Source organism: Mastigoproctus giganteus, chromosome 2, assembly GCF_048544385.1.
Source record: "Mastigoproctus giganteus isolate SK-2022 chromosome 2, ASM4854438v1, whole genome shotgun sequence".
Lineage (NCBI taxonomy): Eukaryota > Metazoa > Arthropoda > Arachnida > Uropygi > Thelyphonidae > Mastigoproctus > Mastigoproctus giganteus.
Window position 1 is genome coordinate 23,875,884 of NC_143576.1, and position 24,387 is coordinate 23,900,270.

The following is a 24,387-nucleotide window of genomic DNA, read 5'->3' on the forward strand; positions in this document are numbered from 1 at the left end:
GAGGAGATTTCAAATTACCAAGTCTCTGACAGGAAATATTGGAACAGACATATGCACATGTACTACCTTTGAGGCAAAACGAATCATACAGCGAATAATTTGAGCAATTGAGATGAGCAGTGGTTTTGCCTGGTAACACAGAGGGCGGCATTCCTCAATATGGTGTGAGCACCACACCTCGACCCCTGCTTATGTTGGTTCACACCTGGGTGGTAACCCACAGTGTGCTCGTGCATGGCAGTTATAGCCAGGATTACTAACAGTACCACCATCGTGAAGGTGCAAGCAGAAGATTTGGCTGTCACAGACCATCCGAACTTTGCTGAAATTGGGTCCACTTGACTTGAATGTCACCCAAATATCAGTTCTATCTGCATTTTAGACTCCCAGGTAGCAAGTACAGCTTTTCTGGCATATCTGAGAGAATGTCTGTGACAACTTCAAGGACCAAATTCTATTCATATTGTGAATACCTTCATGAGTTGACATGACATTGCACTACAACGAATAAGTAATGCTTCGCCATAAGAGAAGACTATTGTTACTTATTCTCAGTGGATACCATCACACATATGGCACCGTTTCAGAGCATATTGGCTCCTCATCAGTGGGTCGGCAGGTACTCTGGTGTTGCAATGAGGACAGCCCAGTTGCGAAGTATATCTCCACAATATGAGAGATGCCTGATGGTGTGGAGTAATTTAGATTACAGTATAATTTAAGCCTAGAGCCTCAGGTTACGTAAGGAGTTAACTAGCGTACAAGTGAGTGAAACAGCATCATTTCTGTACATAGCTAACTATTTAAATAGTTATAAATTGGCATCATTAAGTATATTTCAAATTGTGAATACTTTCACAATGAGTTAACATGATATTATTATTATTAGACGTATGGTACAAGGAAGCCTGAGGCTTATGAGTCCCTGGGGTAAGTGCACTACATCAAATAAGTAATATTTCACCATAGGAGAAGACTATTTTTACTTATTCTCAGCGGATACCATCACCAATACAGCACCATTTCAGAGTTTATTGGCACCTTGTCAGTGGATATCCAGTATATGATGTTAAAATTATATTTTTCAACCAGTTCCTTTGTTACTGTGTCATAGTAGCAAATGAGATTAATCACAAAGCCACCCCCATAACAAATCCATGCTGTGATTTCCATATAACTCCATTTCTGTCAAGACAATCCTGAAATATTTCATTAGCAGTAGTAGAGGCATATGATGCAAGAAAGCAAGTTTATATAGCATCAGCCAAAAAAAACAAAACAAAAAAAATAAAAATTTCCATTTCAACCATCAATTCACTCCAAATGTTTCTCTAGTTTTGCCTTGAACTTATTTAAGTTGTTGACCTTCACTACAACAGATGGAAGTTTGTTCCGACTAACAACCACACATAGGCCAAAGGAAATTTCCGCATATCTATTCTACAAGTCTTTCCTCAATTGTCATTTATGTCCCCTCAGGTGAGTAATCTGAGCAAGAGGAAGAATCCCATCAGCATTCAGCTTACTCAACCCATTCAAGACCTTATACACCTCAATGAGATCACCTCACAGGTGCCTAGTCTCAGAAGCTGCAATTTGCAGAATTTAAGCCTTTCTAGATAACAACAACGATTTGTTCCACTTACCAATCTCATTACCCCTCTCTGTACTCCAGCAGCTCTAAATCTTTCCTAAAATGAGTCCTCCAGACCTGTATACCGCCGTAATGAAGGTGTGGCCTGACCATTGCCTTATATAAGGAGACAATCACCTCCTTATCCCTGCCAGCAAAATTCCTGTATATCATCAACAAGACATCATGAGCTATTTTGAAGCCTGTCTGTACTGCGCAGAAAACTTCATATCTGACTGCACAATTACCCCAAGTCCTTTTCATTCTCCAATACCCTGAGTGTAGTACCACACAATTGGTAGATTTCTCTTCGGTTATTGCTACCCATATGTAGTACTTTGCATTTGTCAATGTTAAACTTCAGTTGCCACTTCTCAGCCCATTTGCCCAACTTATCTAGATCCAGTTGGAGTAGCATACTGTCTTTAACAACCCTGCCAACCTTTGTATCATCTGCAAACTTAGACATTAAACCTGATATACCTTCATCAATATCATTGATAAATATATAAAACTACAATGGGCCCAACACCAAACCCTGTGGAACTCCACTAATAACATTTCTCCACGAAGAACAGTGTCGATTGATTACTGCTCTCTGTCGTCTCCCACTCAACCATCCATTGTGGCAATCCCTTTATCCATTGTGGAATCTTACCCTTAATGCCATACCTCTCAATTTGTTCAGCAGTCTTCCATGTGCAACAGTATCAGAAGCTTTCCTGAAATCCAAGTATATGATATCAAAATTATTTTTGGCATTCAGTTCCTTTGTGACTACATCATAGTATCTAATCAAGTTGGTCAGGCAAGTCCTCCCTTTAACAAACCCATGCTGTGTCCTAACTATTACTGCAGTCTTTTTAGATGATCCTGATATGCTTCTTTAACCAGTGATTCCATTATTTTCCCCAGAACACAAGTTAAACTAACAGGTCTATAGTTACTTGTATCACCTTTTGAACCCCCTTTGTGAATTGGTGATACATTTGCACACCTCCAGTCCATGGGGACCTCTCCTGAGTCCAAGGATGCTCTCATAATTATGGCTAAGGGTTTGCTTACTTCCTCTGCTGCCTCCTTTAATATAACTGGATAGATCCCATCCACTCCAGGTGCCTTTTTTATGTTTAACTTCAACAATTTCTCCTCCAATTTTCTCTCAGTTATTACAAAATCGCTTAGCTCCCTGTTAGAGTTTGATAAACTTCTGGTATTCCCCTCATTGAATAACTCCTCATGTGTGAATGTAGATGCAAAATACTTATTCAGCTTATCAGCTACCTCAGCAGGTGCATCAACAATTGAACCATCGATGTCAAGTGGATCAATCTAATTCATCCTCTTCCTTTGCTTTTAATGTTTATGGTACTAATTAGTGGTCTTTGGTATTGAAATATTTGCTGCAGAGATGATTTGGTTTGTAATATAAGTAACAGCACTATTGATGTCATAAATGTCTTAGTTTATTCATTTAAAGAAGCAGCACTTTGGTATTTTTCCCAGTTTTCTTTGTGAAATTTCCACTTTTTACCTCATATAGATTGTGGTACGTCATTTGTTAATAGGTGGCAAACAACTGGATAATGATCACTGTTATTGGGATCATTTGAAGCAGACCAATCAAGAATAGGATAGAGAGGGGGAACAGATGGTGAGATTGATTGCAGAAGTAGTCCCTGTAAGTAAATGGACATGGGTGTGAGAAACTGCATTTAAGAGTGTTAAGTTCCTGCTATCTAGAAGTTTTTCTATCATCTGCCCTCTTTTGTCTATATGAAGAGAGCCCCAAATGGTGTAATGCCCATTTAGGTCTCCAATCACACAGAATGGAGATGGTAATTGGTTAACTAAATTCTCAAAGTCTTCCAATATATATGTATGGTTAGGTTGTTGTTGTTTTTGTTATTTGGTTTTTAGGAGCATTAGCAAAAGGCCATATTGCTCCGGGGATATGCGGCAGTCATTCCCTGACCTTTCTGCATCCTCCGTATTTGGTGGGCACGGGGTCAAACCCCAGTCTAATCAAGAAGTGTGTGCTATGCACTGCTGCTGCTGCCAACCTGGCTACAGAGGCATCTGTATGGTTAGGTGGAAGATGGGAAGAGTGAAACCATGGTAAAGATAATTCCAATTACAATGCAGACTGCAACTGCTTCGAGGGATGTTTACAGCTGAATATGGCTGGATGGAATATTAGAGTCAACCAAAATGGCAACTCCTCCATGGGCGGTTGTTGTAGTTTTACAATCTTACCTATATATATATATTGTAGCACTTGATTAAAATATTTATGTGCAGAGTTAGGTTTGTTTCTTGTAAACAAACACTTGCAGGATTATAGACCGAAATCAGATCTTTGATATTGTTAAGGTTACACCAAATCCCACAACAATTCCACTGAAGAAGTGTATGTATTATTTGGACTTAGTTATTGATTCAGATGATTTACAATGGGCTGCCTGTTTCAACCAATCTATTTTGGCTTTTTCTTTTCTAGGGAAAGTTGGTCGAAACCACTTTCCATATCAACAGTTCCGTAAAGTTCCAGGACTGGTTCAACTTCTTGCTCTTTTTATCAATTTTCATAGTATCAGTATTTTTTTTGTGTTTTTTCAACAGGTTTGGTGGGATTTGCACTACTTGTTGGTGTTGGATCTTCAGCATCTGGTGAGAATATAATGGATGTATTAATTGCCTGGTCAACTTTTGGTTTTGTTTGTAAAAGGAGATTATGTGCCCAGTCAGCTATTGAGATGATGGGCAAGACTGAGATATCAGTCTGTGTTGCAGTTATTTTTATTTTCTGCACTGCAGTTGCTGCCGTGCATGATCTCACTGCCGAAAGTAATGGTATCTGCTTTTTGGCTTCTTGAGATTTGACCTTATGTTCAGTTTTATATTTCTGAACTTTCTTCTCTCTCTTTTATATACTGCAGTCTGGAATAGGCAAGGCAGCCTCATTTGCAGTTTGAACAATGAGGAGACTGTGTATGGCATTCTTTATCATTATGGTCTTTGGAACCACAAAGAATATAATGATAAAGAATGCCATACACAGTCTCCTCATTATGGTCTTTGGAACCACAAGTGGCACAAATCACAAATAGCTTGTCCTGTGCATACTGTTTGGGAATGGTCATACTTTGACATTTGAAGCATCTTATGAGATTGGGAATGTATGGCTTTACCTAGCAATTCAGGTATCCTGCTTTGACTGATGTTGGTAGAGTAGGAGTATCGAAAGTAAGTATGATAGTGCAGGTTGGTATCAGATTTCCATCCTTTTTAATAAGGGTTCTTTTGGCACGTATGACATTCTGGTTTTGTAACTCTTGTGTAATTTCTTTGTCAGAGCTGTTTAGGAGGTCCCATTGCACGATAACCCCTTTTGATGTATTTAAAGTGGCATGTGGAGTGACTTTGATGGGAATCTCACCAAAATCTGTGGTTTTAAGAACCAGATCTGAATGTTGGTGATTTGTTGTTTCTATCAGCAGGTCACTAGGTTTTAAGCGGCAAACCATTTTTGGCAGACCAGCTATATGTTCTAAGCATCTCTGAATTACAAAAGGAGAAAGTACTAACAGACTGGTCTGTTAGGGAGTGGAAAATTAGGAAGAGCGGAAAAATGGCTTGGGTCACGTCTTTCTTTTGTCTTTTGGCAGTAGATGGATTAGGATCATCCTACTGCCGATTATGATCAGTTTGATCCATAAATACAGGTGAAACCTGGTTTGTCGAGACCATTATTGCTCCATTTAGCCCTGAAAGGATTATTTTTCCTTTCAGATTTCCAGACCCAACAAGGGGAGGCAAGAGCAGTGCCACTTAGTGACCAAGCGGCTGGAGAATTAGTTTGTTAGTGAGAAAATGAATAAATATTCTAATAAAAGAAAGGTGCTTTTCCTTCCTGGGTTCTAACTTAAAATCTGCTAAGTACAGAACCACTTACAATGAACTGAGTTTATGAAAGTGGCTAGAAATGAAACAGAATGAAATAACTTGGAAGGATCACTCTATATGTCCCTTAAGAAAACTCACTTGGTCCTTATCACTTGGCATTCAGGGCCTGTGTGGAAGTTTGCCTTTAGCCAGAATATGGTTGCTTGCATAAACAAATTTTGAACTGTTGTTGTGGAAGTGGTTAGCTTAAATTAATTCAGATTTTATGGGATGGATAGGTGAAATTGTTGGGTTATGTTTTTTTTTTTTTTTTTTGCCAATAGTGTATAAGCTTACTTTCTTGCATCATTTGATACTACTAATACTAACACGAATAGTAAAAAGCACAGTAGCTTTGTGATTAATTCATCAAATGCTTCTCATTTAAAATTTGCAGTTGGTAACATCATGTGTTGGTCTCAATTAAAAGAACTTTAAAAATTATTCTCCCATTGCATTTACCTCTACTCATTCCAAAGTAATGGAGTAATCCATCAATCACCAATGGTTTCAATAGTTTCAAGATAGTTCAAGTATATCATTATATCATTATGTCATTGTCATCAGTATATCATTATTGTCATTGTCATCAGTACATCATTATATCAGTATATCATTATGTCATTGGCACTAATGACATTAAGAGTAGGAGACCGGCGGAATTACTTGACAAGTACAGGTCACTGATGAAAAAAAGCCGTGAATTAGGGTTGAAATTGAAAGTGTCTGCAATTCTGCCCAGACACGATAGGAGGGAGTATATGATGAGAGCCCTGTCAATCAATTCGGCCCTGGAAAGATTGTGCAGGGCTCAAGGGGTAAAATTTTTTTCAGCCTGGTCTGTACTTGTTAACAGGAGAGACTGCTTCTACAGGGATGGGATACACTTAAATAGAAAGGGTGCAAGAATGTTTGCTGATGCTATCGAGGCAATGTTAGGTGGGTCGGAAAACTGCTAGATTGGGGGGATACAAGGACTAATAGATTAACAGTAGCCACTGGCAGAGGTGAAAGTGATTCTTGCACTGCTTCTATTGGAATGAGCCGCAGCCTGGAAAATAAGATGCAGGATATTTCAGAGACTGCTGGGAATCATTGGGGTACAAGTAAACACATGGGTTGTGTTAGGGTAGCTAAGAAAAAGAACAGGTGCATATATACTTGTGTGTACACCAATGCTAGGAGTTTAGTAAATAAATTTGATGAATTTGAGGTATTGCTCAAAACATCAAAGGCAGATATTGTGGGGATTTCAGAGACGTGGTGTCACACAGATATAAGAAATGCAGAACTGGAATTTGGGGAGTACAATGTCTACAGAAAGGATAGACAGGATAGGAAGGGAGGAGGGGTTATGCTATTAGTTAAAAAACACATAAAATCCAAGGAAGTGAAGCCAGTCGACATCGCTGGACAGTGCAGTGTCGAGTCAGTTTGGTGTGACATAAGCATTGGGAGATCAAAATTGAGAGTAGGAGTGTGCTATAGGCCTAATGACTCTGATGAGTATAATAAGAAACTGTTCGGAGAAATAGAGTGGGCCAGTAAATCAGAGAGTCTTATAATGGGGGATTTTAATTTCCCAGATATTGACTGGAATTTGGGGGCTGGTCACTCACACAGTAGCAAGGCTTTTGTGGATTTATTGGATGATTGTTTTCTACATCAGCATGTTCGGGAGGCAACTAGAGGGAGTAATACTCTTGATTTGATTATCAGTAGTGATTCTTCATGCATTAAGAATCTGCAGATAAATGAACCACTTGGTGGCAGTGATCACAGTGTGCTGAAGTGGGAGTTACTCAAAGAGGTAACTACCATTAGGGGTAAAGGGAAGGGGTATTGCTTTCGTAAAGGCGACTACAATGGACTGAGACAGTATTTAAATTCTATACAGTGGGATCAACTGATGATATTGCCAACAGCAAATTCAAAATGGGAAGCATTCAAAGAACTTATCGTGGAAGCTACTAGGCTTTACATACCAACTAAGAAATATTGTTCAAGGTTTAGGCCTAAATGGTTGTCAGATGAACTAATGAGGCATATGGCAGAGAAGAAAAATGCATGGGATACATACAAATTAACACGTGACACGGACGCCTATGATAGATACAAGTTGATATGCAACCAAGTTACAAAGGAGGTTAGGCAGGCGAAGGCAGATTACGAGAAATCCTTGGCAAGGGATGCAAAGAAAAACAGCAAAGAGTTCTTTACTTATGTAAACTCTAGAAGGAAGGGGATGAATCAGATTGGTCCACTTGAGATCGATGGGTCAACTGTTGATGACCCTGCTCGGGTAGCTAACAAACTAAATGAATATTTTGCATCGACATTCACACATGAGGAGATATTCAGCGAGGGGAATGCCAGAGGTGTATTCAACTCTAGCAGTAAGCTAGAGAATCTTGTAATAACTGAGAGCAAAGTGGAGGAGAAATTGTTGAAGATAAACACAAGAAAGGCACCTGGGGTGGATGGGATCTATCCAGTTATATTAAAGGAGGCAGCAAAGGAGGTAAGCAAACCCTTAGCCATAATTATGAGAGCTTCCTTGGACTCAGGGGAGGTACCCATTGACTGGAGATGTGCAAATGTGACCCCAATTCACAAAGGGGGATCAAAGGCTGACACAAGTAATTATAGACCTGTGAGTTTAACTTCTGTTCCCGGAAAATTAATGGAGGCACTGGTGAAAGAAGCACTGCAGGATCATCTAGACAAGACTTCAGTTATAGCTAGGACACAGCATGGTTTTGTTAAGGGGAAGTCTTGCCTGACCAATTTGATTGGATACTATGATGCAGTCACAAAAGAACTGGATGCAGGGAATAACTTTGATATTATATACTTGGATCTTAGAAAGGCTTTTGATACTGTTGCACATGGAAGACTGCTGCACAAATTGGAGCAGTGTGGCATTGGAGGCAAGTTGCTGCTATGGATAAAGGGGTGGTTGAGGGGGAGAAGACAGAGAGTGGTAATCAATGGACACTGCTCATCGTGGACTAATGTTATTAGTGGAGTCCCTCAGGGTTCAGTATTGGGGCCTTTATTGTTTTCTGTATTTATAAATGATATTGATGATGGTATGTCAGGCTTAATGTCCAAGTTTGCAGACGATACGAAGGTTGGCAGGGTTGTCAAGGACACTACTGACACTATGCTGCTGCAACAGGATTTGGAAAGGTTGAGCAGATGGGCTTCGAGGTGGCAAATGAAGTTTAACATTGACAAATGTAAAGTACTACATATGGGAAACAGCAACCCCAGAGCAACGTATCAACTCTGTGGTACTACACTGACAGTGGTAGAGAATGAAAGGGACCTGGGGGTGGTGGTGCAGGCAGATATGAAGTTCTCTGAGCAGTGCAGACGAGCTGCAAGAGTAGCTCATGGTGTATTGTCAATGATATATAGGAATTTTTCTAGCAGGGATAAGGAGGTGATTATTCCCTTGTATAAGGCAATGGTCAGGCCACACCTAGAGTACTGTATACAGGCCTGGAGGCCTCATTTCAGGAAGGATGTAGAGCTGCTGGAACGAGTACAGAGAAGGGCAACTAGATTGGTGAATGGGACAAAGGGGTTCTCTTACGAAGAAAGGCTTAAGTTTTGCAAATTACAGTGTCTGGAAACTAGGCACCAGCGGGGTGATCTGATAGAGGTGTACAAAGCCTTGAATGGTTTGAGCATGCTCAATGCTGATGGGATTCTTCCTCTAGCTCAGAAAAATCACCTGAGAGGGCATAAATTCAAATTGAGGAAAGACAGATGTAGGATAGATGTGCGGAAGTTTGCCTTTAGCCAGCGGGTGGTTGGTGGGTGGAACAGACTTCCATCCCTTGTCGTGGAAGTTGATAGCCTAAATAAGTTTAAGGCTCAGCTGGACAGGTATTTCGAACGAACAGAGGGGTGAAGTGGAAGTGGTTATTTTTATTTATTTATGTTACTTTTTTTTTTTTTTTTTTTTTTTGGCTGATGCTGCATAAGCTTGCTTTCTTGCATCAAATGCCTCTACTAATGCTAATGCTAATGCTAATAAGCTTGCTTTCTTGCAGCATTTGCTACTGGTAATATTAATATGAATACTAAAAAGCATATTGATCTTGTCAATGATTGCGAATAGGGATTCCGTTAATGCCAATCCATTGGTGATACAGTCGCATATTAGCATTAGCATTAGTAGAGGCATTTGATGCAAGAAAGCAAGCTTATGCAGCATCAGCCAAAAAAAAAACCACTTCCACTTCACCCCTCTGTTCGTTCGAAATACCTGTCCAACTGAGCCTTAAACTTATTTTGGCTATCAACTTCCACGACAAGGGATGGAAGTCTGTTCCACCAACCAACCACCCGCTGGCTAAAGGCAAATTTCCATATGTTTATCCTACATCTTTCCTCATGTTCTAATGCCACACTGCTCCAATTTGAATTTATGCCCTCTCAGGTAATTATTCTTAGCAAGAGGAAGAATCCCATCAGTATTGAGCATGCTCAAACCATTCAAGGCTTTATACACCTCTATCAGATCACCTCGCTGGTGCCTAGTCTCCAGACACTGTAATTTGCAAAACTTAAGCCTTTCTTCGTAAGAGCACCCCTTTGTTCCATTCACTAATCTTGTTGCCCTTCTCTGTACTCGTTCCAGCAGCTCTACATCCTTATTGAAATGAGGCTTCCAGACCTGTATACAGTACTCTAGGTGTGGCCTGACCATTGCTTTATACAAGGGAATAATCACCTCCTTATCCCTGCTAGAAAAATTCCTATATATCATTGACAATACACCATGAGCTACTCTTGCAGCCTGTCTGCACTGCTCAGAGAACTTCATATCTGCCTGCACAACCACCCCCAGGTCCCTTTCATTCTCTACTACTGTCAGTGTAGTACCACAGAGTTGATACATTACTCTGGGGTTGCTTTTTCCCATATGCAGTACTTTACATTTGTCAAAGTTAAACTTCATTTGCCACCTCTCAGCCCATCTGCTCAATCTTTCCAGATCCTGTTGCAGCAGCATAGTGTCAGTAGTGTCCTTGACAACCCTGCCAACCTTCGTATCGTCTGCAAACTTGGACATTAAGCTTGATATACTATCATCAATATCATTTATATATACAGAAAACAATAATGGACCCAAAACTGAACCCTGAGGGACTCCACTAATAACATTAGTCCACGATGAGCAGTGTCCATTGATTACCACTCTCTGTCTTCTCCCCCTCAACCACCCCTTTATCCATAGCAGCAATTTGCCTCCAATGCCACACTGCTCCAATTTTTGCAGCAGTCTTCCATGTGCAACAGTATCAAAAGCCTTTCTAAGATCCAAGTATATAATATCAAAGTTATTCCCTGCATCCAGTTCTTTTGTGACGGCATCATAGTATCCAATCATATTGGTCAGGCAAGACTTCCCCTTAACAAAACCATGCTGTGTCCGAGCTATAACTGAAGTCTTGTCTAGATGATCCTGCAGTGCTTTTTTAACCAGTGTCTCCATTAATTTTCCTGGAACAGAAGTTAAACTCACAGGTCTATAATTACTTGTATCAGCCTTTGATCCTCCTTTGCGAATTGGGGTCACATTTGCACATCTCCAGTCTGTGGGTACCTCCCCTGAGTCCAAGGAAGCTCTCATAATTATGGCTAACGGTTTGCTTACTTCCTTTGCTGCCTCCTTTAATATAACTGGATAGATCCCATCCACCCCAGGTGCCTTTCTTGTGTTTATCTTCAACAATTTCTCCTCCACTTTACTCTCAGTTATTACAAGATTCTTTAGCTTACTGCCAGAGTTGAACACACCTCTGGCATTCCCCTTGCTGAATAACTCCTCATGTGTGAATGTCGATGCAAAATATTCATTTAGTTTGTTAGCTACCTGAGCAGGATCATCAACAGTTGACCCATCAATATCAAGTGGACCAATCTGATTCATCCCCTTCCTTCTAGAGTTTACATAAGTAAAGAACTCTTTGCTGTTTTTCTTTGCATCCCTTGCCAAAGATTTCTCGTAATCTGCCTTCGCCTGCCTAACCTCCTTTGTAACTTGGTTATAGATCAACTTGTATCTATCATAGGCTTCTGTGTCACCTGTTAATTTGTATGTATCCCATGCATTTTTCTTCTCTGCCATATGTCTCATTAGTTCATGTGACATCCATTTAAGCCTAAACCTTGAACAATATTTCTTAGTTGGTAATGACTAGTAGCCTAGTAGCCTAGTAATGCCTAGTAGCTTCCAAGATAAGTTCTTTGAATGGTTCCCATTTTGAATTTGCTGTTGGTAACATCATCAGTTGGTCCCACTGTATAGAATTTAAATACTGTCTCAGTCCATCGTAGTCGCCTTTACGAAAGCAATAACCCTTCCCTTTATCCCTGATGGTAGTTACCTCTTTGAGTAAATCCCACTTCAGCACACTGTCATCACTGCCACCTAGTTGTTCCTCTATCTGCAGATTCATAATACATGAAGAATCACTACTGATAATCAAATCAAGAGTATTGCTCCCTCTAGTTGCCTCCCGAACATGCTGATGTAGAAAACAATTATCCAATAAATCCACAAAAGCCTTGCTGGTGTGTGAGTGACCAACCCACAAATTCCAGTCAATATCTGGGAAATTAAAATCCCCCATTATAAGACTCTCTGATCTGGTATATTACTGATATATTAGTGGTATATTACTGATATACTCTGTGATATATTACTGATCTGGAAAATTTCAATGTAAAATTTTGGTGAAATCAAGCAGTTGCCCTTGACATTTCTAAATAAGCTCTCATCTCATGGATTTCTGATGATTTTTTTGCAACAGGGTATTCATTTCTCTCTCTGATTGTTCACTATGGGTGACAGTAAATGGATCTCTGTCTTCTCCCTAAAGTGTTTTGCAGGTGACAGCACACTGCATTCTACTTTCCAGTTTGAATAACCTTGCTTTGTACAAACAGCTTCAACTTCTGAAACACCCACAATCAGTTCTTTAAATGCTGATATCCAGGTAATTCTAAAACAGGGCAAAGATGACTTAATTAACTTCAATCTTTCTAAAACTCAGTCCTAATCTTAATTGTCACAAAGAATTAGTCCCTATGCTCATCTCCAATGGCAATAAGATTTCTAGACAAGGTTATATATTTCTCTTAGAAACTTCCCTGACTTTCAATCTCTTTTGACATAAACAATTCACAAGTATTGCTTCACCTCTGCATAAAAAAATTGGTTTACTTTTTTTGCTCTTGGTGTTTCTTTTCTTAGGAACAACTACACACTCTGAACAAATCTCAAATTGACCTTACCATGGAATATTAGTCCCAAATCTAGATGGTGTTCCCGAAACCACTCTGTAGCTTCTTGACTCCCCTGAAAACAGTTTGAGTATCAGGGCATTCAGCAAAATTAACGACCCATTTCTTACAAAGACTCTTCAATCTCTGTCTCATATGCATTCAGTTTCTGCTGCATCCTTTTCTGAAAACATTTTGCAACTAGTCAGCAGGGATTATGAGCTGATTATCCCATTGTACAAGGCAACATCTTGAGTGCTGTATACAGGTCTGGAAGCCTCATGACAGGAAGGATGTGAATCCATCGGAATGGGTGCAGAGAAGAGTAACAAGATTAGTGAGGTGAACAAAAAGTTATTCTTACAAAGAAAGGTGTCAGTCCTGCAAACTGAAGCATCTGGAGACTAGGCACCTGCGAGGTGATCTGACTGAGGTGTTAAAAGCTTTAAATGGATTGAGAAAGCTCAATGATGATGGCATTCTTCCTCTTGCTCAGATTAGAGGTGTGTAAAGCCTTGAATGGTTTGAGCATGCTCAATGCCAATGGGATTCTTCCTCTTGCTCAGAATAATCACCTGAGAGGGCATAAATTCAGATTGAGGAAAGACAGATGTAGGATAGATATGCGGAAATTTGCCTTTAGCCAGCGGGTAGTTGGTTGGTGGAACAGATTTCCATCCCTTGTTGTGGAAGTTGATAGCCTAAATAAATTTAAGGCTCAGCTGGACAGGTATTTCGAACGAATGTAGGGGTGAAATGGAAGTGGTTTTTTTTTTTTTTTTTTTTTTTGGCTGATGCTGCATAAGCTTGCTTTCTTGCATCATATGCCTCTACTAATGCTAATGCTAATTACACACCTGACGGGACATAAATTCAAATTGAGGAAAGACAGTGTGGAAATTTGAAAGTAGAATAGATGTGTGGAAATTTGCCTTTAGCCAGCAGGTGGTTGATTGCCGGAACAAACTTCCATCTGTTGTTATGGAAGTTGATAGCTTAAATAAATTCAAGGAAGAACTGGACAAACTTTTTTGAGCAAAGGAAGTAAGCAAACCCTTAGCCATAATTATGGGTTCATCCTTGGATTCAGGGGAGGTCTCCACGGAATGTAGATATGCAAATGCATCCCCAATTCACAAAGGGAGGATCAAAGCATGACATGAGTAATTACAGACCCATTAGTTAACTTCTGTTTTGGGGAAATTTAATGGAGTCACTGGTTAAAGAAACATTACAGGATTGAGACAAGACTGAAGTTATAGTTCAGACATTGCATGGGTCTGTTAAGGGGAAGTCTTGTCTGACCAATTTGATCGGATACTATGATGAAGTCACAAAGGAACTGGATACAAAAAAAAAAAAAAAAAAATTTCATATTATACACTTGGATTTCAGGAAAGCTTTTGATCCTGTTGCACATGGAAGAGTGCAATATAAATTGGAGCAGAATGGCATTAAGAACAAGTTGTTGCTATGGGTAAAAGGATGGTTGAGTAGATGAATACAGAGAGTGGTAATCAATGAACATTGCTCGAATAGTGTTACTAGTGGAGTACTCCAGGGTTTCGTGTTGGGCCCATTGCTGTTTTCTATATTTATCAATGATATAGATGAAGGTAAATAAGGCTCAATGTTCAAGTTTGCAAAAGATAGGAAGGTTATCAGGGTTGTTAACAACAGTAATGACAGTATTCCAACAGGATATAAAAAAGTTGGGCAGATGGGCTGAGAGGTGGCATTTGAAGTTTAACATTGACAAATGCAAAGTACTGCATATGGGTGGCAGTAATCTCAGAGTAATGTACCATGTAGTACTACACTCAGGGTAATGAAAAATGAAAAAGACCGGGGGTAACTGTGCAGTCAGATTATGAAGTTTTCTGAGCAGTGTAGATAGGCTGCTAGAGCAGCTAATGGGGTCTTGTCAATGATATACAGAAATTTTGATAGCAGGGACAAGGTGATTATTCCCTTGTATAAGGAAATGGTCAAGCCACACCTTGAGTACTGCATACAGGTCTGGAAGCCCCATTTTAGGAAGGATGTATAGCTGCTGGAACAAGTACAGAGAAGAGCAACAAGATTGGTGAGTGGAACAAAGGGTTGCTCTTACCAAGAAAGGCAAATTGCAGCATCTGGAGACAATGCACCTTGCAGGTGCATTGTCTCCAGATGATTGTATAATCCTGCTCAAGTAGCTGATAAACTGAATGAGTATTTTGCATCTACATTCACATATGAGGAGTTATTCAAGGAGGGGAATGCAAAGTGTTTATCAAACTCTAACAGGGAGATAAGTGATTTTGTAATAACTGAGAGCAAAGTGGAGGAGAAATTGTTGAAGTTAAACATAAAAAAAGGAACCTGGGGCAGATGGAATCTATCCAGTTATAATGAAGGAGGCAGCAAGGGAAGTAAGCAAATCCTTAGCCATAATTATGAGAGCATCCTTAGAGTCAGGGGAGGTCCCCATGGACTGGAGATGTGCAAATGTATCCCTAATTCACAAAGGGTGTTCAAAGGGTGACATAAATAATTACAGACTTCTGTTCCAGGGAAAATAATGGAGTCATTGGTTAAAGAAGCATTACAGGATCTAGGCAAGACTGAAGTTATAGTTCAGACATTGGATGGGTTTGTTAAGGGGAAGTCTTGTCTGAGCAATTTGATTGGATACTACGACGTGGTCACAAAGGAACTGGATGCAAAAAATAATTTTAGTATCGTATACTTGGATTTCAGTAAAAGCTTTTGATACTGTTGCACATGGAAGACTACTGAACAAATTGGAGCGGTATGGCATTAAGGGCAAGTTACTACAATGGATAAAGGGACAGTTGAGTGGGAGACAGCAGAGAGTGGTAATAAATGGACACTGCTCTACACAGACTAATGTTATTAGCTGAGTCCCCCAGGGTTCAGTGCTGGGCCCATTGTTGTTTTGTGTATTTATCAATGATATTGATGAAGGTATATCAGGCTTAATGTCCAAATTTACAGATGATACAAAGGTTGGCAGGATTGTTAATGACTGTATGTTACTGCAACAGGATATAGAAAAGTTGCAGATGGGCTGAGAAGTGGCAACTGAAGTTTAACATTGACAAATGCAAAGTACTCCATATGGGTAGCAGCAACCCAAGAGAAATGTACCATCTGTGTGGTACTACACTAGGGGAGGTGGAAAAGGGAAAAGACCTGAGGGTAATTGTGCAGTCAGATATGAAGTTCTGTGAGCAGTGCAGATGGGCTGCCAGAGCAGGTCATGAAGTTTTGTCAATGATATATAGGAATATTGCTGGTAGAGACAAGGAGGTGATTATCCCTTTGTATAAGGCAATGGTCAGGCCACACCTTGAGTACTGTACACAGGTCAGGAGGCCTCATTTTAGGAAGGATGTAGAGTTGCTAGAATGAGTACAGAGAAGGGCAACAAGATTGGTGTGAGGAACAAAGGGGATGTGCTTATGAAGAAAGGCTTAAGTTCTGCAAGTTGCAGCATCTGGAGACTAGGCACTTGCGAGGTGATCTGATTGAGGTGTATAAGGCCTTGAATGGTTTGAGTAGGCTCAATGCTGACAAGATACTTCTGCTTGCTCAGATTAAGAACCTGAGGGGGCATAGATTCACATTGAGGAAAGACAGTTGTGAATAGATGTGCGGAAGTTTGCCTTTAGCCAGCGGGTAGTTGACTGCTGGAACAGACTTCCATCTGTTGTTGTGGAATTTGATAGCTTAAATAAATTTTAGGCTGAACTAGACAAACATTTGGAGTGTCCGGATGGGTGAAATGGGAAGGTTTTTTTGGTTGATGTTGTATAAGCTTGCTTTCTTGCATCATATGCCTCAACTAATGATAATGATAAGACTTTGAATGGTTTGAGCAAGCTCAATGCTGATGGGATTGTTCCTCCTGCTCAGATTACACACATGAGGGGACATAAATTCAAATTGAGCTAAGACAGTTGTAGAATAGATGTGTGGAAATTTGCCCTTACCAAGCAGGTGGTTGATTGTTGGAACAAACTTCCATCTGTTGTTGTGGAAGTTGATAGCTAAAATAAATTCAAAGAAGAACTGGACAAACATTTTGAGCGAATGGATAGGTGAAATGGGAATGTTTTTTTTTGGCTGATACTGTATAAGCTTGCTTTCCGGCATCATATTCCTCTACTAATGCTAATGCTCAAAGCTATGTACAGAAGGAGGATATGTCCAACATATACACTGAATTTTTAAAAATTTCAAATCTTGAATCTTTAGACGTGGACATAACCTTGTCTGTTTTATTTACTGCACCAACTTGCATCTCACACACTGTAAATATATCCCACCTTTGGGATGTTTGTTCATAGCGTCAACCTGCACACCAAGGAGACCCCAATCATGGTCAAAACCATGGTCTGGGTAGTGGCATACACTTTAAATTAATAATAGTATATTTCTCCATTGGAGAAGTGCTTTTTATTTAAAGTAGTGTAAATTGTGGTAAAGTGCTTCCATGATATGAGACAAATGCACTAAGTAAATCCAGTTTGCTGAAGCTACGTACAGAAAATAGGCTAGGTCCGACATTAATAATGACTTTTTATAGCTTTCATAGCTTCATTCTTTTGCCTTAGAATTAACCATATTGTTACTTTCTGCATTTTATTTTATGTTGTTACTTTCTCTTTTAAAAAGTTACAATCTTTATGGCAATGCTTACCCAAATATATTTTATGCTTATTAATTCATCTTGAAATTATCTTGTACACAAGAAGTTTGTTAAAGAGCATTCTCTGATCTAAATATCCTTACCATATGTTTACATAGCAGGCCAAATGAAGAGTATACTTTATACTAATGTCAATCAAACAACATTTTAATAAGAAATTGATACTCTGGAAAACTAATAAATCATTGATTAATATAGATATACAGGCACTCCCCAGCTTATGTAATACTCGACTTATGGAAATTCGACTTTACATAAGCTTTTGCTGGCCAGTGCAAACTTTAAAAAAATCATGGAAATGTATTTTGCATCCCGTAGGAATAAATTGAGGTATCATGAAAATATTGCAATGTGATCACATTGTTTTTTTTTTTTTTTTTTTGGTAATTCGTTACAAGATCTCAGAAGTTGAAATTTTTACTATATAACTCAGCTATTTATCTCTCTAATAGGTCATTTTTATAATGGAAATTGCAATACATCGTTATCATATGTTCCATTATAAGAATCAATTTTGAACAGCTTTGTGATATTTTTCTATAACATATTTACCATAAAACAATAAAAACAATTTGCAATTTCCAGTTTATTGGGCTTTTCTGCTAATGCAATCTATTATAAACGGGTAGTAAACTCAATCTTATTGCATTTGCGATAATACCGATAAGAACTCATTTATTCCTATTTACTTATTAAAATGGTGAAGGGAAAGGGACCAACAGAAAGTGCAAGTCCTGGCAGTGCTAGGAAACGAAACAAAATTGATCATGATTCTATAAATTAAATTAATTTTCCTCCTAGTAATATTTATTCAGCCAATGGGAGAAGAGAGGTGCGGGTTACATGGTAATATGTAACAAATACTAAAACGTAACAGAAGCTTATTTTACTGTGCTAAAACAATCTTCTGTTTAAGCGTGGTCACGCACTATGTTTATCTAACATGACCAGGCAATAGAATTCTTGATTTCCATATGTAACGTATTTATGTATTCATAGCAGAGGACAGAGAAGAGACACGCACAGTGTTGAAAGCTTCTGTAAGTACTGTATTTTATTTTACTTTATCAAAAGAAGCGAGTGCAGCAAGCAGGGAGAAAAGCCCCCTAGTTATTATTATTATTCGCTAAATGGTGCAAGGAAGCCCGAGACTTAAGCTGCACCAGCCAAAAAAAAAAAAAAAATTTCCAAGTTACTCTGAGAGAGAGAGAGAGAGAGAGAGAGAGAGTGTCAAAGTAGAAGGGAATCGCCAAGAAGAGAAAAATGATGATATTCAGCTCAGGATCCTGGGTGTGCCAAGCCCATACTCACCAGGTGTAAGCCCTTTGGGTCTGAAGATGATTAATTAAGAAGTACGAAGCAGGACAAAGTTTGTCATCTATTGCACAGAATTAGGTCTCGCTGCTTCAACAGTGAATACTATTTTAAGGGACAATGCGCATATAAAAGAACTTGTTAAAGAATCGATGCATTTAAGATCAAAAGTGATCACAAAACAGCGTTCTGGTGCTATATCGAAGATGGAAAAGCTATTAATAATGTGAATGGAAAATCAGATTCAGAAGCAAGTGCCCTTGAGTCCAATGGCCATTCAAACAAAAGCAAGAAGTGTTTATGAAGATATTAACGATAAGTATGGCGAAATCCAAGTCAAGTTCGTGGCAAGCAACGGATAGTTTAATAGGTTCAAGCATCATGCTCATTTCCAACATTAAAGTATGCAGTGAAGTCGCCAGTGCTGGTTCTGCAGCTGCAGAGAAATTTTGTGATGTGTGGAAAAAACCCCTTCTAAATCTCCACAGCCCTCAACTTCCGCAGCAGCACATTTATCAGCTGGAGAGTTTATTCTGGCAACGATGCTTGAAAGGCAAAACTTGCTGATGTTATGCCTATCTCCTCTCTCTTTTTTAATTTTGTAATTTGGAATTCTCGTAATTTTGTGCACTTTTGTAATTTATCCTGCACATGAGATAAAAAAATTGAATAAATAATTCAATTTACATGTTCGTCAAATATTTCTTTTTTGCTTCAATCAAATTCAGTGCACATAGCTGCGAGTGCTGCATAAGCATTTAGGGAAATTCTGACACATAAAATTCAACTTACGTAGAGTTCTGCGGAAAGCAACCCTTACGGAGTGGCTGTAGTGAAGCTAGGTGATTTATTAAATAAATTAACTAAATTTGGTTCAGCACATCAAACTTCTGAAAGAATTTTTTATTTTAATACTCAAATTAATTTTCTTTAAGGATTTTTATTTTATTTATTTTGTTTTGTGTAATTCATGCCAAAAACCAAAATAATTTACACAAATGTAATTTTTCTCCCTGTTTCATTTTTTACAAATACTTATTTATCAACTATATCATTTGTAATTGATGTCATAAAGGAAATATTACTTTAAATATTAAAAAGCTTTTTGACTGTTTCTTAATTACAACAAATATGCTACCATTCAAGTGAATAATGGGAATTTCAATGAATAAGCTACAAGTGAATAATTTACCATTTTTTCCAACACCATTAGTTTTCCAGTCTCTTGAGTGAAGGTTGGCAGGGCGAGCTGTTTTAACTACTATATGCTGCATATCCCTCCAAGTGAGCTTTTTACTGTTAAAAGATTATTTAAAAATATTTCATAAATTGAACTAGCAGCACTCAATCACAAAGACAAACAATTAAATTTCTGTAACGTTTGGACAAAATAAATATAATGTACACATCTTTATAAAGTATGAATTCTTTGGTTTGGAACATATGTGGTGTTTTTCATAGTCTGATTTCATAATCTGCAAATTAAGAATTTGCAGATTATGAAAAATTAAGAATTTGCAGATAAAGGAACCACTAGGTGGCAGTGATCAGAGTGTACTGATGTGGGATTTACTTAAAGATATAATTACCATCAGGGGTAAAGGAAAGGGTTTTTGCTTCCGTAAAGGTGAGTACAGTAGTCTCAGACAGTTTTTAAATTCCGTACAGTGGGATCAACTGACAATGTTACCAACAGTAAATTCGAAGTGGTAAGCATTCAAGGAATTAATCGTGGATGTTACTAAAAGTTTCATACCTATTAAGAAATATTGTTTAAGGTTTAGGCCTAAATGGTTATCAAATGAACAAATTGTTGGATCACGCAAAAACATCGTCGTCCACCCCAGCAAAGAACAACTGCGATGGCGATCTCACTTAATTTTGCCCGACTCCCAGATCTTGTATTTGAAAAACGCCTTGTTCTCACTGTCAAGATGATAACCGGAATGGTCTCGGAGTCAAGCATCTGGGAACTGTGTGGCTGGAGGATCCCTCTACCCGGACTGAGGTCAGCTCCCACGCTCACAGCTCACTATAACAGACTATCGCTCAGTGACCACTTTCTCCCCAGGGAGATGCTCCCCACAATCGTTTCAATTGACGGCGACCTCTGTAGGTTCGTGAAGGATCGGAGGTACCGAAGACAGATCCTTAAGAGCCTGACCTTGGCCAGGCAAAGTGCACATTGATAAGGGTAGCATAATAACGCCCAATATATTGTAAATAATGTTCAAAGCATGATGTCTTTATGAATGTGTTGTAAATAAAGTCAACAATATCTTTATGAATATAAATATTAATATAACATAATGTAAGTATGGATATCTTTATTATTTCATTGTAAATACTGTCAAAAGCATATATACTGTAAATAATCTGACACTCATTTTATTTTATTGTTGGCTCTGGGGGATGAGCCCGAACTTCGATGTGGGCCCCGTTCCCCTAAGGCTATTGTCCACCAACCAATGTAAAACCCCTGGCATTGCTGCTGTGAAGGGTCTATTGTATATACCATGTTTGTATGCAATAAAGATTAAAGAAGATATTTAATGAGACTCGTGACAGAGAAGAAAAATGCATGGGATACATATAAATTAACATGTGACACAGAAGCCTATGATAGATATAGGTTGATCTGTAACCAAGTTACAAATGAGGTTAGGCAGGCGAAGGCAGATTACGAGAAATCTATGTCAAAAGATGCAAATAAAAACAGCAAATAGTGCTTTACTTATGTAAACTCTAGAAGGAAGGGGATGAATCAGATTGGTCCACTTGATATCGATGGTTCAACTGTTCATGATCCTGCTCAGGTAGCTAACAAACGAAATGAATATTTTGCATCGAAATTCATTCACACATGAGGAGTTATTCAGCGAGGGGAATGCCAGAGGTGTATTTAACTCTGGCAGTAAGCTAGATAATCTTGTAATAACTGAGAGTAAAGTGGAGGAGAAATTGTTGAAGATAAACACAAGAAAGGCACCTGGGGTGGATGGGATCTATCCAGTTATATTAAAGGAAATAAGCAAACCCTTACCCTTAATTATGAGAGCTTTCTTGAACTCAGGTGAGGTACCCATAGACTGGAGATGTGCAAATGTGACCCCAATTCACAAAGGAGGATCAAAGGCTGACACAAGTAATTATAGACCTGTGAGTTTAACTTCTGTTCCAGGAAAATTAATGAAGGCACTGGTTAAAGAAGCTCTACAGGATCATCTAGACAAGACTTCAGTTATATCTCGGACACAGCATGGTTTTGTTAAGGGAAAGTCTTGCCTGACCAATTTGATTGGATACTATGATGCAGTCACAAAAGAACTGGATGCCGGGAATAACTTTAATTTTACTGTATTTCCCCATGTATAAGACGCACCATTTTTTTGAAAAATTTGGGGTCTAAAAACTGAGTGCGTCTTATACAGTGGTTGTAGATTTTTTTACTTGCATTTCCTGCTTTTTTGCGCTTGTTGTCTTTGCGCACTTGTTACCGGTATATTAGGTTAAGTTTTTCCACATTCTGCCCAGAAATCGCTCAGAAAAGATTTTTGTACAGTGCTGAATTCAAGTTGAAAGTGATCCAGTTTGCAAAGGTGAATGGAAATCGTGCTGCTCAACGTAAGTTTGGTCTTCCTCCAACTGAGAAAACAATCCGAGACTGGCTACAGGAAGAAGAATTCCTACTGAAAATGCCACGGCAGAAGAAGGCCATTAGAGGCAAGTCAGCAAAATAGCCTGATTTAGAGAGGGAATTGAAGATGTGGATTGAGGACCAAAGGGCAATTGGAATTCCTGTGTCCACAAAGATGGTTCAGCATGAGGCAAGAAGAATTGCTGATGAAAAAGAAGTTACTGATTTCAAAGGAGGACACAATTGGTGCTTCAGGTTCATGAAATGGAATGGACTAAGCATGTGTACATGCACCAGCCTTGCCTAAAAGATGCCTGAAAGCTATGAGCAGAAGGTCCTTGAATTTCATCGTTTTGTCATTCAATGTCGGATGATGGAATTCTAAATGAAATGAGAGCTAGAAGAATGAATGAAAATGTAAGTGTGTGAGAAAAAAGAACACAAACCATAAATGCTACAGTTAAGTACACACTAACCCTAGTTTTAATTAGTATTTAAATTTACATTACATATCACTGCATCCCCCCCTGGTGTGTGAGAAAAAGATGAATGAGTGTGAGTGAAAAAAAATAATAAAAATATATATAAAAAACTTGGGGGAAAAAATTATAAAATAAGGAAAAAGTAATAAAAAAAACAAAGAATGCAAATTATGAATGAAGTAAATGTGTCTCTCCCACCCCTTCGCCTGGTGGTTCCTGCAGCCAGCTGACATATCCCACCCCCAGAGTGGGATGGGCAGCTTGACCTTACAGGATTCAACATTGCATGGACATGACAACCATCACCGACAAAGACATACTGCGGCTTTGCTGCCAACACGCCATTGGCGATCTGAGCTGGGTCCTCTAACTCGGTTCCCTTTAAAACCCCATCCCAAGGCAGGGGAGGGAGGAGACAGGTCTCTATCTCCTCCCCTCCCTGCTTGCCCCCCCATACTTCGCCTGGTGGAGCTTGTCTCCACTGACCTCTTTAGAGATGCCTACTCAATCGTCCCTATTTTTCTATCTGTTTTTCCTCCAGTCTTCAGTCACCCCCCAACTAAACCGACCGAGTGCACCCCTTAACAATGCCACCAAATTTTAACCAACATCTAAATTCTACTGGTTTTGTGTAAATCTCTATGACAACTAACACTATTATCTTTTATCTAGCGTATAGCCCTCACATGTATAATTTAATAACATCAAAATTTTGCCCGCCTTATTAGGCCTTTTAACACATCTCTCTAGTGTTCAACCCCAACCAGCGATTTCCTAAATCATTAATGTCAAACTGTAAAAAACTTTTTTTTTAGGTCCTAGCCACTGAAATCCCAGGAAACTAGGTGGCAACTTGTTGTGATAATGGACACACCCGGCTAGCCTCCACATGGAGAGGAATGGGCAACGTCGGGCCCCACTAGGGGCCTGGCGGCCAATAATCCAGACAAACAATGGCCACAACATATCACACTGCACAGACATGGCCCACGCACTTTCAAGTCTCTGGCTTTACAGTGTACTGTCCTCGATACAGCAAACACATATGGAGATGGGAGAAATCCCAGGTGCCGTCTGACACGAACATACCTTATACCTTATTTGCTCAAGCCATCTATGCTATTGAAAACATAGTATTAAGTGTGTAATTATGTGTGATTATGTGTAAGGGCTACAACATCTATGATGCAATAAAAAACAGCTTGGAATAAGACCATGCCAATGAATATGAATGATATTTAGAATAACCTGTGTCCTCAATTTTCCAATGGCTTTCAAACGTTTGGGGAAGAGATCACTGATTTTGCTTAACAACTAGATCTTGAGTATGATGCTGAAAAGCTGATATATGAGG

The 24,387-nt window shown here is 39.0% G+C and overlaps 1 protein-coding gene across 1 annotated transcript in view; it reads right to left on the reverse strand.

Moving 5' to 3' along the window:
* Window positions 1-24,387, reverse strand: part of LOC150089224 (furin-like protease 1, isoforms 1/1-X/2) — a 553,478-nt gene that overhangs the window by 98,486 nt on the left and 430,605 nt on the right. Inside the window, exon 10 of the mRNA XM_090388436.1 lies at window positions 20,107-20,210. Coding sequence (XP_090244562.1) covers window positions 20,107-20,210 — 104 coding nt within the window. The remainder of the gene's footprint in view (window positions 1-20,106; window positions 20,211-24,387) is intronic.